This window comes from Lactuca serriola, chromosome 1, assembly GCF_051521515.1.
Source record: "Lactuca serriola cultivar US96UC23 chromosome 1, Lser_US96UC23_V15, whole genome shotgun sequence".
Classification (NCBI taxonomy): Eukaryota; Viridiplantae; Streptophyta; class Magnoliopsida; order Asterales; family Asteraceae; genus Lactuca; species Lactuca serriola.
In genome coordinates, this window is record NC_136408.1 from 58260672 (window position 1) to 58278448 (window position 17777).

General features: G+C 35.1%; 1 protein-coding gene across 3 annotated transcripts; it reads right to left on the bottom strand.

The window, feature by feature from the left end:
- Window positions 1-6015: 6015 nt before the first annotated feature.
- On the bottom strand, window positions 6016-10060 carry LOC145089201 (putative glycosyltransferase At5g03795). Of its 3 annotated transcripts, none has more exons than XM_079027675.1 (5): window positions 9887-10060; window positions 9081-9586; window positions 8840-8970; window positions 7699-8047; window positions 6016-6786 (listed from the first exon to the last, which is right to left on the bottom strand). In XM_079027675.1, exons 2-5 carry the CDS (start codon window positions 9468-9470, stop codon window positions 6124-6126), a joined length of 1533 nt encoding a protein of 510 aa, XP_078883801.1. In that variant the 5' UTR covers window positions 9471-9586; window positions 9887-10060; the 3' UTR covers window positions 6016-6123. The 3 variants fall into 3 exon arrangements, with proteins under 3 accessions (XP_078883801.1, XP_078883798.1, XP_078883805.1); XM_079027672.1 differs by having other exon boundaries at window positions 9081-9557; window positions 9887-10059; XM_079027679.1 differs by lacking the exon at window positions 9887-10060 and having other exon boundaries at window positions 9052-9221.
- Between the last annotated feature and the right edge of the window lie 7717 nt (window positions 10061-17777).

A 17777-nucleotide genomic window follows, 5' to 3' on the forward strand; every position in this document is an offset into this window, starting at 1 on the left:
AAATTTAAATTATTAATTAATTATTTTAAATAAATTATTAATTAAAAAATATTTTTTAGTTATATAAAAGTATAGTCGTTATTTTAAATAAATACGTGACCTTATAATATGTATTAAATTTATTTTAATTTTTATTCTAATGTTATTAATTTAATGTAAATAGTGTGGAAAATTTAAAATTTGAAATCTGAAATGGAGAATCAATAGGTTTACAAGTAGCATGAAATTAATTATGAGTTCTTATAGAATAACACATGGTAAATGTGAATAAACATATTTTATTATTATTATTATTATTATTATTATTATTATTATTATTATTATTATTATTATTATATATATATATATATATATATATATATATATATATATATATATAATTAATATGTATTTATAAAAGAACAACAATTTGTAAGAAGGAAAAAATATCAAAAACTTGTATAAAATTGAATAAGTAAACGGGTAATTTTTACATGTATAAAACCGAGTAATTAAAATTGTTGAAAAACTAATTTGTAATAAAAAAATGACTATCATGTATAAAAACCAATATGTAAAAAATAGTGCAAAAATAACTTATAAAAAATACTAACTTTGTAAAAGTGTATTTGTAAATAACCAAGTTGTAACAAAATTTTAAAAAGTTATAAAAGAAGGTTCTTTTATATTATTATTTTTTTTTTTAAGGTTGTAAAAAACGTTTGACGTTAGCTATGGACCGGGGTTAAGGAATTAATCGGCTACGCGGGGATTAATCAATGAATTAATCGGGGACCATTAATTGTTAATTCGTTGAGTTTAAAAAAATTAAATATGTCTAATATTTTAACAAAGTTCATAAATACCGCTAATATCATAACAAAATAGGTTATATGATTAATACAACACTAATCAATTCTTAAATAATTTACATTGAAATAGAACTTTTTCAAAGTGTTAAATTTTCATCGTTTTCTACTATTTCACTCATTGTTTGGGCAGGGATTAATCCTAGGCGCCCTCTAGTAGGTCTGGTAGCGCCTAGGGATTAATCAGAGATTGATCGGAAACTAGTCGGGATTTTTACAATATTGATTTTTTTGTAAAAAGGATGAAGCTTTAAAAAATTGTAAAAAAAAATAAAAAATAAACTTTAAGCAAATTTATAAAAAGATTGAATTAAATTCATAAACAATACAATAATTTTGGCCAAAATTATATATATATATATATATATATATATATATATATATATATATATATATATATATAACTTATAATCAGTTAATTTTTTAGGGTTATTTTCTTCGGCTTGTCCCGGGCATTTGAATCCTCCTGCTTCCATATAACCGTATTCATTGTGTTATAGACATGCTCCAGTAATGACCAGCCCAACATAGCCATCCTCAGTTGGGCCAACTGATAGCTCGCCCAAATGATGATTGTGTTTCCATATACCTAACATTGTTATTGCTAACTGCAGCCTCTATGCAAACTCCATGATGGCCCCATGCAACTGGATCTTGGTTAATCATATGACTACGATACATTGTGCCAATATTTCTAAACTACAACATTTTGTTAAAATAAAAATGGTCTCCATGTTGCTCTTTTTTCCACAATGAGCACAAAAGGCTCCGAGTCAACTGCGAAAAATCCTTTATGGCTTACGGATATGGTGGAAGAGATTAATGCCTTATAGGCTAATAAAACATTACTTTAAGTCCCAAAATTCAAGACTAAAAATTTCTTTTAATAAAACATTATTTTAAGCAAATTCATCATTTTAAAACATAAACAGAGTATTAGTTTCCAAAATACATGTCCGTTATCAGAGTAAACATTCCCAGGCTGTCTTAAACTATGGTGTGTGCCATGCGATCACCCCGAGCTCTTCCCTCCGCTACCGGAAGTACCTGAAACCAAAACTGAAAACCGTAAGCACGAAGCTTAGTGAGTTCCCCACCCTACCACATACCATACATAACCACATACTACACATACTGGGCCACACCCGCTATCCTGGGCCTCGCACCCTACCCCGGGCCTCGCCCGTTACAACGGCCCCGCCACTCCAGGCCCCGCCTGGCTTCGAGCCTCGCTCGGATACAGATCTGTTTCACTTAGGCCTCACCTGTCACAGGGCCTCGCCCACTAACATATAATAGCACGTAAGCATATCACATCACATCACATAATCTAAACACATACTAACGGATCCTGTCCTAAGGCCTCGCCTATCTCTAGGCCCCGCCCTTGTCCTGCTACTGATGAGTCATGGAACCCCGTCCATACTCCTGTTGATAGTGAGGTACAGGCCCAAACCACCCTCACTCCTTCCCTAACTTGGGCCTCGCTCCTGCTCTGCTGCTACTGAGATGTGGAACACCATCCACACTCTACTATTGGTGAGATATGGGACCTCACCCACACTCACCTCCCTACCAGGCACATACAAGTATCACACAGACAACAAGTATAAACTATGACATAAACCATTCCTTGGGCACCCGCCCTCTATCATTGGACCTCGTCCCGATATCATACTAGCATACTATGCCTAGGGCTAACCCCCGAGTCTTCTACTCATAACTACATGGGCCGGCATTGTGGCCGTAGACCCATTCATACAAAGGGAAACTCACCTGCACTGGCTGAACTGGCTGATGAACCCACTAGCTGCTGCCCGACAACTCTCTGAACTCCTGCTCCACTCGCTCCCCGAGCTACCAATGTCAAAGCAACACTGAGTCTAACTGACCCCCGAAAGACAACCAAGTCAACTCTGGTCAAAGTTAAAGTCCTGGTCAAAGTCAACCTTCCAGGTCAACCCTACTCGCCGAGTCACCCTATTGACTCGTCGAGTTCATATGTTCAGAGTCCTTCTCTTTGCGACTCGACTCGCCGAGTCAGTCCATGACTCGTCGAGTCTACCGATTTCCGAGTCCTAACCTGTCCAACTCACCGAGTCTCCATTCAACTCACTGATTCGAGTCTCAACTCAAAGGGTTTGGGGTTTCGCGACCTGACTCGCCGAGTCCAAGACAACCTTCAATAGACTCGCCGAGTTGTTCATCCAACTCGCCGAGTTCCTGCCCAACTTCATCTGACTCGACGAGCTGTTCATCCCACTCGTCGAGTTCCTCCTCGTCTTCATGCTACTCGCCGAGTCCACTCAAAGGACTCGCCGAGTCCATTCAGATCTCTATACATGCAGAGGAATTTTGAGTCATGCATGGACTCCAAACTGTAGATCTACCCTTACCAAGCCTATTCCTCACGTAAAGTTGCAAACTTTACGTGTAGAGAAGGAGATCTAGGCAAAATACACCATAAACTAGGGTTTAAAGCAAAGAGGCTCCATAATCAACTCAAGGGCTGAAACTTTATGCTTCTCAAGACCATAATAGGCTTAGATCCGAAGTAGCAACTTCAGATCTGGCTTCTAACTCAAAAGGGTAGCTAATCATTGCTAAAAAGCCCCCAAAACTCACAACCAAAATAGATCTAAAGGAGGGAAACGACTTAATACCTTCAATAACTCAGAAAGTTTCCCCAAACTTCAGATCCAAGGCCAATCCTTGAAGCTTCAATGTTTCCCCCTTCTTCTTCTTCCTTCAAATCACTCCAAAATGGCTTGGAAGCTTGAATGCACAACAATGGAGACTTAGGGTTCGTATACTGGGTGAGAGAGGCAGTAAATGAACCCTAGGGGAGAGAATGAGACGTTTAAATAGGCTCCAAGTCCCGAATTTAGGGTTTTCCTCGTACAGACCAGACTTGCCGAGTCCACTTGGCCGACTCGCCGAGTTGGTCACTTACACCTCGACCCGGATCCCGCTCGGACTCACCGAGTTCCTCCTTGGACTCGCCGAGTCGCCCCTAAAAATTAGGGTTTTCTTTCCTTTCTTGGCCTTCAAAACTTTGGGTGTTACATCTCAAATGGGTGTAAATACATTTTGTAGTTGTTAAATGTTCGAAGTATAGATAAGGTCCCAATTGTTATGTTTCAAAATAGTTCACCAATATGTAGTTGTAACAATTTCGTCAAAAGATTAGATAAGTAAATACAAAACAAGCACACATTGTTGCCTATGGATTCACATGTTCTCCTTTGGACTATTCTCATACTTTTACATCTATTGTTAATGTATCTACAATTTGTATTATACTTTCCCTCATGGTCATGAACAAATGGCATCTTCATCAACTAGATGTAAACAATCTATTCTTGCTTGGACATCTAACCAAAATCATGTTTATGGAGAAGCATCCAACTTTTATTGATAAATGTCTACTTAAGCATGTTTTTCATATAAAAAGAAATTATACTCTCTCAAACAAGCCCCACATTCTTGGTTTAAGCATCTTAGTGATTTTCTCACCGTTCTTGGATTCTTTTGTAGTCAAGTCGACCCAACATTATTTGTTTTTAAGGGAAACTATTTCTTGTTTTACCTATTCATTTTTGTTGATGACATAACCATTACTATGAATAATTAACAACTAATCTAAAAGTTCATCTTGCACCTTTATCATGAATTTATAATCAAAGATCTTTGTTAACGAAGTTACTTTTCAGACCTAGAATAATCTTTACACCGATAATGGCTCTTTCTAAACCAGACCAAGTATGCTCATGATATTCTTGTAAAGCACCCCTTGCATGTGTTATTTGTAATAAGCAATTGAGAATTCCTTTTAATAGTTGTTAAAGGTTCAAGTTTGATAAAATAACAATGTAGTATTTTGAATGCAATACATGAAAGGAATCCTAATCCCCAAGTTCCTTACTCTCACAAAAGGCTTATTTCCATACTAAAGGAGTTTTGAAGGTAAACCAACGGAGAAAGATTGTAACACAACATAGTGTTGGCATGCGCACACTTTTAACCTAGTGTAGAGGTTGCAAGAATACGTCTTGGTTTAGGTAAAATACAATCATCAGACATAAAACCTTAGACAAAGTTTGCAAGGCTCCTCCCAAAGTGATGGTTGTCTAAAATATTGTTTACGCCACTCACAAGTCAAATATAAAATATGATCGAGTCCATAAACCCAACGCATAGTGACCGCATATCATATAAGCCTCCAACCCATCCTATTATAGATGCACATAATCATGATTTCAAAACCAAAGAAGTAAGTAATTTCCACCCACTGGAAACTCATTTTAGTATATCTGTGAGTACAACACATTTTATATATAGTATTTCTCATAGGACATGTATGAAATATTATAAAAATATTCAAAAGATTCATAGGATAAATCATATATATTAAAGGACATTTGTTATTAGGTAATGAACTAACATTAAAAAGGTAGATCTTCTCTATCACTAACATAAGTGTTTGAGTGCTTAATTGTCACCTAAAGCCAAAGTTAATTAGTCAATTAGATCTAAGATAGCCCCGTATATACCTATCTTAAGAATAATAACTTTTATAACTCTTTTTAATGTTAAAATTCACTTCCAAATCATATTGCAAGGGTAATGGAGTTGATAAGAGATCAAACTGATCAAAATAATGAAAGCCAACGCTAGTACTATGATGAGAAAGACTAAAAACAAGTTGCATTTTATTTGCCAATGGAAAAACATGAGCATGTTTTCCTTCATGTCATCCAATTTGCTGCTTTTCAAGTAAAAAGGGGATCATACTTTGGAAAGTTGACCCTAACACTTCATTTACCATTTTAAATGGCATCAGGTCATTCAATTTGTTGTTTTTCAGATTTAAAAACTACTTAATGTAATTACATATTTCAAAAAGTTTCTAGCTATTTTTATCAAACATTTATATATCAAATAAAAGCTACATTTTACCGTTAGTTTTACTAAATAGGCCTTAACTAATCGGGTGAATGGTGTGGGGTCATATATAACAATTATTATTATTATTATTATTATTATAAAATTAAAATGTATACAACTTGCCACATCATTTCAAATCGTTCAACTCGAGTGCATAAGGGCTTGATTTAAAAAGTTAAAATTTCTCAAACTGTTTCGAAGAATCTTTCTTCCACAATAATTTTCTTAAAACGGTAAAAAGTATAACCATTTTCTTATCAACTTTCTTATAATCATACAACAAACCAGAACTTGCAATATTGTCACAAATCCAACATATTACTAGCGCTCATATCCCTTTCATTCTTAAAACTCTATTATACCACACAGAATGAAGAATCATATGAAACAAATCATACTTAACAGGCTCCGAATGCCAAAAAAACTGCTCCTTAACCTTCTTCACTCTCTCATACATCTCAACATACTTCTCTTCAGAAATCGAAAGCAACACCTTCTTCAAATTCACAATATCCTTCTCCAACACAAAAACCGCAAACGATTCCCAATTCAAAACCTCAAAAAACGGAGGCACGTAATTATCCGATATAATCACAGGGACACAATCGTAAATTAACGACTCCACAACTCTCGGGCTATGAACAGCAAACCCTCGAGCACAAATACAGTATTTGCTACTTTTCATGTGGTCGATGTAGTTTTTGTTGCCTTTTACATGAGGCATTCGAGCGAATATTCTCATGTCGGTATCGTTTCCCCAATGATTTAATAAAACGGGTCGGACATATCCATGCATGTGACCCGCAAAAAAGGCGAGAATTGGTCGTTGTGTTGGGGGGTTGCCTCCTATGTCTTTCAGAGGATTTTTTGAGGATCTTACGTATGTTGTTGGAAGTGAAACGTCTTTGCCTATTTTGAAACCTGTTCGAATGTCGGCATTGCAAAGGGCTCTTATGGTGTTGAGTAAACGTCCCCTTGTTTCCGCTGGGGCCTGTGGAAATAAGAAATCATTACTTAAAATGACTAAAATACCCCTCGAAACCAAGAGCTGGTTTCAACTTGGGAATTTTCGAAAATGGCTACGGTTTTGGAAAGTAGAAATTATGTTTTTTTTTTTTTTACGGGTGGTGTGCTTACTGAAAATTGTCAACGGTTCATATGACTAAAATACCCCTGGCAACCAGTGAACAGCTTGGAATTTTTTCCAAAAAGGTAACAGGGGCGTTTAAAAAATTGAAATTATTTTATTTATTGCGGGTGGTATATTAGCCGAAATAGTGAACGGTTGAAATGACTAAAACACCCCTCACAACTACCAAACAACCAATTTCAACGTGGAAATTTATCATGAAGGGTAAACAGGACATCAAAGAAATGGAACTTAAATCAGTTTTCTGCAGGTGGTGTAGTTGCCCAAATTGTCAATAGTTCAAATGACTAAAATACCCCTGGGTCATGGCAACCACCACGCAGGTAATTTCAGCTTTGGAAACTTTCTAAAAAGGGTAATGAGGCTTTCAAAAAATAAATTTATCCCAATTTCTACGGATGGTGTACTTGACAAAAAGGTCAAACGGTTCAAATGACTAAAATACCCCTGGGCCCTAGCACTCGGAAATTTTACAAAGAGGGTAACATGGCATCAAAAATAATGGAAATATTTCAAATTTATACCGTAGCTTAGAATTTTTCCAAAAACGGTAACATGAGATTCGAAATTTGAAATTATTTCAACTTTTTACGGTTCAAATGACTAAAATACCCCTGGAAATGAGCAGCCATAATGTGGGAGTTCTCAGGGGTTGCAAAAGAATAAACCTTTTGCAGAAAGAAGTAAAAAATTTGGACCTTTCTATAAAAAGAAACTGGATAAAGGAAGAAGGAAGAAGGAAGAAGGGTATACCCAATCATGGCAACCAGTCAGAAAATGATCTGATCCATTCGTTCTTTTCCAAAATGGATATTTACTTATAAGCATTTCAGTGTGGTTCTTCATGAACTGAATCAGATTCTCACGACTGTGTGAATGAGGAACATAAAGTGTTAACTCAAGCAATCGGGAACTAAAAGGTACGTAGAATAAATGAGCTTCATTCGGGTCTTCTGTTACAAATTGTTTATTTTCTTCCATCAGCTTCAAGAACCAACCCTCCGATGCATATATTCCCTCAAGTATCCAATCATGGAAAATCGGCTTTTCTCCATCTTTGTAGATGTACACTTTGAGCATTCCGTTCATTATCTCATAACTCCTGCAATAAGATCTTTTTTTATAAATAGTCGCACTAATGAGTTGTTTTTTTTTTCCCATTAAGTCATGTATATGTAAAATGGGCAAATGGGTAATTAATGATGTATGTTTGTGATAAACTGTTGTATACATATGGTCTGTTTCCTTTCTTTCTTTTTTGGACTGAAACGAGACTAAATAAGCATTCTACCCTTACATTCGAAAAAAAAAACAAATTTCACGTTATTCGTCAATTTTAACAAAAAAGGAAAAACGACGAATGAAAAATAGGTAAAGGGTTAGGGTATGTTTGGTTGTAAAAAATTGTTTTCATTTTTCTAGGAATTTTTTTCAGAGAAAATAGAGTTAAGTTTTCATTTTCAATTTTCAATTTTCAATTAAAATTTTAAAAAACGCGTTTGGTTGGAAGCGGTGGAGTTTTCATTTTCCTTCTTACAAATTTAGATAACTTTAGAAAACTATAAAATTCACTTTTCTAGTTTACATACAATTTGGAAAGCAAAAAATTTTCATTTTCTTCGAAATATCTTGAAAACTGAATCAACCAAACGCGTTTTCAAAACTTTCATTTTCATTTGAAAATTTTCATGGAAAACTAGAAAATTTTCTGCAACCAGACGCACTCTTAGTGTCTTAACACATTAGGTCTTTTACTTCAGATTAAATAAAAAAGAAAGAGACATGTATAGTTGTCTAGGTAACGCTTTTAACTCATTAAGCCTATTAAGTCAGAAAGAAACAGTCCTTAAATTATTATAAACAAAAGGTACATAACTAGATGTTATAAAGATACCTTTTAAACATGGAAATATTCCGATAAATAGGGGCGTAAAGTCCCAAATCATTGTTAGTGAAGGCAGCATTTTCAATTTGTGATTTTGCTTCAAGTAGTTGTTGATCAACCAATGATGAAACTTGAGATGGCTATAATGAAAAAAATACAAAAGATAATCAAGAATGTGAATGTAAAAGACAACATTTTCATGTATATTCAACTTGACTAACCAAATCAGCATATGAAGTCATATACATACGACTGAATAAAGGGAAGAACGACTTTTCTTTAGCTCTTCATTCATCTGGGAAATTGACATTACTGGTAAAGTCTCCATTTTGGGCTTTTTCAGATCTCCATTTTGGGTATTTTTTTCTCTTTCATCACTGAAATTTTTGGGGGAAGATCCGTTAACACCTGAATACGAATCTTTTAAGTCTTGTTGCATGAAACTTGTATTGTTTGCATTTGAGAAATAACTTTCTCGAACAAAGGAGGCCTTAGCACCAGAAAGTAGAAGTGATATGCTGTTGAATATTGGAAGTTCGGAATATTGAAGAGTCAATACAACAACCAATGAGATTCCGAATACCCAAATCAATCTTGTGGTTTGTTTTGAACATGGATAGTGAAGAAACCCATGATCCATGTTAGATCAAATGGATTGAAATCTGAGATTAAGAGTTACTCAGAAAATAGTCGGTGTTGAAGCTTCAGCAGACTCCAAGAATGTTCCCTGTTTACCAATTCGAAAGCATTAGGTTTCTGCAAAAACAATTACGAGTTACAGGATCCACTGATTCAGAGATCTTAACAAATTGATTATTGATGAATCGGTTTTAAGGGCGTTTTTCGCCCCATTTTATTGTTTTTCAGTTATGAGCTCTGTTTGATCTGTAAACACATTAATTAAGATTCAGATCACCCAGAAAGGATTCGAGATTAGCTCGACATTATTCTTGAATTGAGTAAAACTGCGTATTGTATCATATTTCATAAAAGACGAACATACACGATCGATTGAATAATAACGATACAAATGAAGATGTAGAGGAGATCGCTTACAAAGCCTTGATCGTTAAATGAACTTTGTAGCTCGCACAGATCGGAGTCTTGATGTGAATTGCATTTGAATGTATTTTGAATCAGATCTAAATTACACGGAAACACGAACTGGATTTGGTATAAAATATGAATATGTTTCGTTCTATCGGGGTAACAAGCTTGCTTTTAGAATATTATATGGCTAAAATAAAGTTTTTTTCTCAAATGTTTTTAAGTCTCTTAATAATATATTTATAAGTATTTAGAATGATTATGTCTTTCTATACATATTAAACTTTTGTATATAATTAACAATGTGTAAAAACCTCTTTGGGTATATATATAGAAAAAGACCAATATCACACAGATTTGTTATTGTATACTTCACCTACACACAGTAAATCAAAAAGATATATTAGTATTTGGATAGATTTTTTTAATTACACATATACACTTGTTTAAATTCATTGTAACCATTACATATCACTTTGATTTCATTTTATTAATATAAAAATACATCATCTTTCATAAATACTAAAATGGGCATATGTACATTTTATAGAGAAGGAAATGTTTTTAAAGTTAACCGTTTAAGTTATAAAATATTATTGTTTTTAACACTTTAAATAAAACCTGATGTAGTTTGATAAAATTTAAGTGTACGATATTTTTCCGTTTTAAAATTTGTAATATATTATCATTTTATTTTTAAAAGTTAAATAAATAAAAAAGTTATAAATTTGGTTCATCCACAATACTAGAGTCAAGAAAATTTTAAAATATCAACTAATATTTAAATTGAGTTTAGTCGCATAAAGCTCATTGATCAGCCTTATATAATATATATTATTTTGGAATCGATACTATCAGCTACTAGTTAACAATGTATTTGAAGTTTTTATATTTTTTTTTAATGACAATGAGTTTATTCACCATATATATTTATTTATGTGTAAAATGTCCAGCATGTTTTTTAACTAATAACAAAATTTTAATATGAATATTAAAAACTAACACTAATCAAAAAATTGTATAAAAATATAGTCGTCCATACATGTAAACCACAATTAGATGTAGTTAAAAAGTTTAGCATTAATTGATTTTATATTATCATAGTTTAAATTAGTATAATATTTTGTATCAAATTAGTATAAGATTTTATATGTGATATATAATGACAACAAAGTATTTTTTTTAAGCAAACTTATATTTATATTAATATCTATATCATTTGTGGTTATAGTTAAATCATTTATATTTGACAATATTAACTTGAATTTTATTTATTTATTAACTTCCATACTTGACGTAAAAAAAAATTAATTATATAATTGTTATGTCCCGTAATTTCAACCCAAAATTTTCATTTTTATTTATTAAATTGTATCATGGTACATTTACATTTGCGGAAACATGATTGTGAATGTGCGTATATACAGTTAAACATTGTCGTTCTCACGAACCAATTGAGTGCCTGAAAAACATTTGTAAAAACTGGATAAGCGTTAGCCTTAGTGAGTCCTTCCAATATATCATATACCATAATATTTATACATGTATACAAATAATGGCTCTCATACTTCAATCGTTCCACCATAAAATCTTCGCAAGTCTATAGGCTCTTGTACTTTGTTTGTTCCGCCATCAACCTTAACTATGCATATGTCGGTCTATAGGCTCCCGTACTTTATTCGTTCCACCATCAACCCTAACTACACAGATGCGGGTCTATAGGCTCTCGTACTTTATTCATTCTGCCATCAACCCTCATTAACTTTTAAGCATACCAACAATTACGCATATAGATACTACACATTCGGCTCTATAGGCACATAGAAACTATATTATGGGCTCTACTCTTCTGGTTCATATATCCTAACATACATAGATATATACTGTAATACATAAATAGTCAGATGAACTCACCTAGACAATTGCTCTGACAACTAAAAACAATCCACTGACGATCCAACTGATGGTAACATACCCAACGAGTATTAACATATAATACTACCTGTTAGGCATGTCAAACCCAACAAATAAAGGGGTATGATATACTCCAAAAGAACACTACTATATTGCACTAAAAGGTAGTACAAGGCAAGTATGGTCGATTCACAGAGACACGGGACAATCAGTCTATACTTCTTTGCGCAAGGTACTTTGGTCACCAACAGTAAAGAGGGGGGTTTTGAATGCAATGATTAGAACAACTAATTAAAAACAAAAGTAAGCGACTAAATAAGTGAATTAAATTCAAGAATTGTAAGGACTCCAATTATATGTGTGACAACTTAGCAATGTGATTCCAAAATTACATGATACTTGCTCAATTCTATCTAAGTTGGTATTTGAAAGTGTTAACAAGCTCTAACACATCCCATTCACCACATTAATTAACCAAAACAAGCTCTTTGATTAACCGTAACCTTACTAACCTAATCTAAACAAGCTCTTAGAATTAGATTAAAAGATTGCATTAAGCTTTATGTGAATGTTCCCAACAACACTCAATACTTCTCACAAGCTCGGGAGTGTAAGAATGTGTGAATAAGATTTAGACCAAATTCATTCAATGGAAATCAGTTTAGTGCTTGTTACTTAGTCCAATTCATAAAAAAAATTATGAATTTTGCAAAATAGATAACTCGAATGACCTAACCCTAATTCAAATGGCCAATAAGAATCATAATTAGAATCAAACATTCGATTAAAGCAAAATCAATTTCACTAGATAGAAACTAAAAGCAAACATCAGGTCATATGATTGAAATCGCAACTAAGAAGTCAAAAACATGAAGTTGGAGAAACTAAGGTTCTAGCCACACATGGCTAGAACAAAATCACAAGTTGTAAAAATGGAAATGATGTGCAAGTACAACTTACAAATAAGAGGAATAATGTTTCCAAATGATAAATGATCAAATCCTTGCAAAAACCTTCGAAATTCCCTCACCATTAATGCCCTGATATGATGTGTGTCTGTAAAAATGACCCAATTACCGTCAAATGAAAAATAGGAAAAACTGCCAAAAGTTGGTTATAAGGTCAAACACGGCCCATGTCAAAATAGAGAAAATCAACGCGGGTCGTGTTGAGTGGGAAATGGCATGCAATCATCGATTTTTCATTCCAAAGTACAATGCTTATTTAGGTCAACACGGCCCGTGTCAAAATAGGCTAAATTGACACGGGTCATGCTCAGTGTAGTCAACAACTCCTTTCTGGTCAAACACGACCCGTGCTTCTTTTGCAGTCTAAATACAACACGACCCTTGTACCCCTCTGACTCCGATTCCAAACTTCATTTTTTTTCAACTTTTCCGCTCTTCGCCCTATCATCCTGAAATCTTCACCAATGCTTCCCGGCACCTCCCAAAGCGCGTCCCAACCTCCAGTTTGCCTGAAAAGAACATGAAATTGTGCAAATAAGGTTGTTCTAGAGACTAACATGAATACGATGAAATATAAGAAAAATGAAGAACAAATATGCTAAATAGATGCATAAAAAGGGACTATAAGGTGTGCAAAAAGGTGCACAAATTGCACCTAACACTACTGCTTATTAGATACTAGGGAAACCTGGAAATGTGTTTAGACCTATCATTAATCCCAATGAAGGCTAGTAGTTCTATCAAATAAGGATCAACCAGGTAGGACAGTTGGGAGGCAGGATCATTTCGACATATAGCCTTTCTGAAATCCCACATGACACCTCTCCCTTAAATAGATCAATCAGCATTATAAATGGTATTACTGATAAATCTTATTTATATATATCCATAACAACGAATATGAATATAAATATAAGTTACACTTAAAGTGTAGCTTCACTTATAAGGATCCTTGCGAAAACCAGGAAGATTGCAGGCAGGGCTTCGATATCGAGCACTTCTATTGGCCCGACCCACTGCCTCAGAGTTTCGCTAAATCACTCCAAAAACCCAGTAGGTCGGACTCAAGGGGTGGGTGGTCTCCAGAGAGTTTGGAGTGAAGAGAGTGTGAGGAAAGAGCGAGAAACAAAGGAATCCGAAGAAATCTATTTATAGTAAGGATATGTGTCGTGTACTAGAAGTACGCGTCGCGCCCTAGGGTAAAGTCGATCCACCCGCTGCTTACCACGTGTCAAAACCCTTATGGTCTACGTTGCACTTTCTAGAAGTTGCATGCTTTATGCACATCATGCAAAACGTGGATTTTGTAAATTTCATATATTCTTCATACGAGCTCAGTTTTCAACGTTCTTTATATCCATGTGCAACTATCGACGAGATCTACAACTTTCATTTAGACTTTGTTGGTAAATGTTGTCTTTATTTTTAACATGCTTAGACTGTTAATGCACATATAAAAATCATAAGTCTCTCATATGATATCCATTCTCGATTGTCTTTATATCGAAGGAATCATGAGGACGAGATCTTCAACCCTCGTTTACATTGTTTTTCCTAACAATCAACTGATCTTTATTTTGGTTTCTGTGTTGTACATTGTTGCGTTGAAACTCCTAAAAATCATAACTTCCTTTGATGAAGTCAGATTTAGACGTTCTCTCTATGCATGCTCTCGGTTTTGCGATTACAATAACTTTCATTAAGACTATTTATCCTAAATAGTCTTTTATCTAAGATGTCTATTTACGTGACTGGTCGTTTATACAATAAGGTGAAAATGGGGTGTTACAATAGTACTATTTATTATTTATCTTTATTAATCTCTAATATATGAAGTTATAAATAATTTAAACATGATTAGGACTATATTAAATTAACATTATATTTAATTTTTATTAGTAGTTAAAAAATTTAATAAGGTGTATTAACTTAAAATGAAGTTCAATAGTATGATGGTTTCTAATCAATATAAAAGATAACTGCTTTAACCACATTAAAAGATGAAGCTAATGACATCTTTTATAATATTTACAGTAAGAGGTTGTAACATCCAAATTTTCAAACCAAAGTTTTTATTTTAAATTAACATAAAAGAATTGTTTATAAAAACCATCTCAAGAAAATCACAAGTGTCAAATACAGATCATCATCAAAATATCAGAGTGTCCCAAAATATCCAGTATTATAAACTGCAGGGGAATGTGTACAGTCAAGCCTTCTCCTTCTTGCGATCATCAGAAGTACCTGAAACACATGTAATCAACAACAGTAAGCACAAAGCTTAGTGAGTTCCCCAAAATATCACATACAACACAACAAAAAATAAACAACTACGGGTTATCACTGCCCTATAGACTACCCGAAGTCTCAATGGGCAAACAGCACGCCCTATGGGGTTATCAGCAACCCTGGAGACTACCTGAAGTCTCATCAGACACACCAACACATATCATAGTAATAACACATAGATCCAACTGGTTGATGCAAATATTCTACCATATGGGTAAGAATAGCGAGGAGACTCACCTTGCACAGATGACTAATAAAATTCACACTCGAACTGCCGGAACTAGACTCCACCTATTAATTACACCAATAACCCTAAATTAACAATTTAGGTAATTTTTTGATACTCCACTAGTCCCAAGCCAAGTCTAATCCACATTGAGGGCAAAAGACCGTGATGCCCCTTTCCAAGACAAAAACCCTCATAAATTCACCCAAAGGAAAAATAGGTCGAAAAGTCAAAGAAATTCAAAGGTCAAGACTTTGAACATTACATGTGGAGTACTCAGCTCTACATTGGGCGTAGAGCACAAAGTTTGAAAAACAGGATCTGCGCTGGCTACGTTGGGCGTAGCCATATTTACACTCGGTGTACACATCCAAACTCAAGTCTTAATTTTTAAGCCATTAACAATTAAGACATTTTACTTCAACCTCATATCTAGACCTTAAAAGACATCCTAATCCTTAAAGTATATGGCTTTATGCCTTTGCATGGCTAAAGAGAACTTAATCCCAAAACCCTAACTTCTAATATCACCAAAAACTCCATAACTCATGCATGGAAGAAAAAAAAAAAAGGGCCAAGCTTTCATTTTTATGGTACCATGCACTCCAAAACGTCTGAAAGGACAACTCAAATGGCCTGGAGTAGTCCATACTCACAAAGAACATAGTTTTAGGTCAAATGGACATAAACTTAAACCTAAACAAGATCTAGCAAAATAATCTCTGAGGTATGAACTTTGTACCTTCTGGAGATGAATAATGAGTTGTAGATTTTGGATCCAAGAGCTTGAGTACACCTCCACTTCTTCAATGTCCTTCCTTAACCACCAAGAACACTAAAAAATCACTCAAAGGCTTCAAAAATCACTATCAAGGGCTAGGGTTTCGATTTTAGGGTTTACAGGAATGGAGATTGGTTATAAGAAGGTACAAGGTCAAGATGTTTAAATAGGGGACACAACCCTAAAAAATTTGGGTTTAAGGACAACACGAGTACACCCAACGTATTCACGTGTACATCCAGCATACTCCACCTCCGTCGCGACTCATTTGCTAACTTACATACAATATACAAGCCATGTACACCCATTGTAAGGGCTTATTTTGCAAGAAATTTAAAATACTAAGGGTTGAAATGGAAATACCTGGAAATGGGTGTTACAATTCTCCCCTACTAGAATCAGACTTCGCCCACGAAGTCAGCCTTTGCAAAGAGATCAGGATAATGCTCCTGCATATTAGCCTTGGGCTCCTAAGTCCACTTAGAACCCTTCCAATACTACCACTGAACATTGACTAAGTTTACTACCTTGTTCCTCAAGGTCTACACATTCCTATCCAAAATCGCCATCGGGGTGTCAATATAATTCAGGCGACCATCGACCTGAATGTCCTTCAAAAGAGCCATAGTTGTCTCATCGGCCACATACTTCTTAAACTAGGAAATGTGGAAGGTGTAATGAATATGACTTAACTCCTTAGGCAGCTCTAACCGGTAGGTCACCTTACCCATACGGGTTACTACTCTGAAAGGGCCAATAAACCTGGAGCCCAAATTTCCCTGCTTCTTAAATCAGATCACACCAAAATCAATGATGCAGGATCTCAACATATCCTCAAGCGTCTGAATAGAACGCTCCTTCTTCGCGTCTGTCTGCGGATGGTAGGAGGTATTGAAATACAACCAGGCACCCAAATCCTCATGAAACCTCCTCCAAAATTTGGAAGTGAAACAGACATCCCAGTCTGACACAATGGAATTCGGCACCCCATGACAAGCCACTACCTCTCGGACATAAATCTTGGCTAATTTCATGGCAAAAGAGTTCTCACCTATGGCTAGAAAGTGAGCACTCTTCGTTAAACGATTAATGATCACATAGATAGCATGAAAAGTTTAAAACCCCTTTGTAGTGTTTGGCAACTTCATAATGAAATTCATCATAATATGCTCCTACTTCCACAGTGGTACCTTTAAGGGCTTCAACTTGCAGTGAGGACGCTGATGTTCGGCTTTGACCTTCTGGTAAGTCAAGCATCGCTCTACAAACCATGACACGGCCATCTTCATATATGGCCACCAAGAGCCACGTTTAAGGCCATGATACATCTTTGTAGCCCACGGATGAATGGAAAATCTTGACTTGGGGGCCTCGTCCATCAATACCCTCCAAGCCCCACTAGTATAGGTTACACAAACATGACCATGAAGTGTCAATAATCCCCTGTTATCGACATTAAAGGCTGAAGCCTAACCAACCACCAGCTCACTCTTCTGATTCTCCTCCTTGATAACCTCTGACTGCACATCTATGATCATCTCCAAGACTGCAGTCACCATAATCATCCTCAAATACACATCGTTAATTGGGGTACCGACTGACCTCTGGCTTAAAGCGTTGGCCACCACATTGGCCTTGCCTGGGTGATATGGAATCTCACAATCATAATCTTTTACCACATCGAGCCACCTCCTTTGTCTCATGTTCAAGTTAGGCTAATCC

Excerpts from the sequence above, each read along its gene's own strand:
- LOC145089201 (XM_079027675.1), bottom strand. The coding sequence starts at position 9,470 with ATGGATCATGGGTTTCTTCACTATCCATGTTCAAAACAAACCACAAGA. Across the intron at positions 8,971-9,080 it reads GTTCTTCCCTTTATTCAGTC|CCATCTCAAGTTTCATCATT; the intron begins GTATGTATATGA and ends TTTTCATTATAG. Across the intron at positions 6,787-7,698 it reads TGACTGGTTGCCATGATTGG|GCCCCAGCGGAAACAAGGGG; the intron begins GTATACCCTTCT and ends TTATTTCCACAG.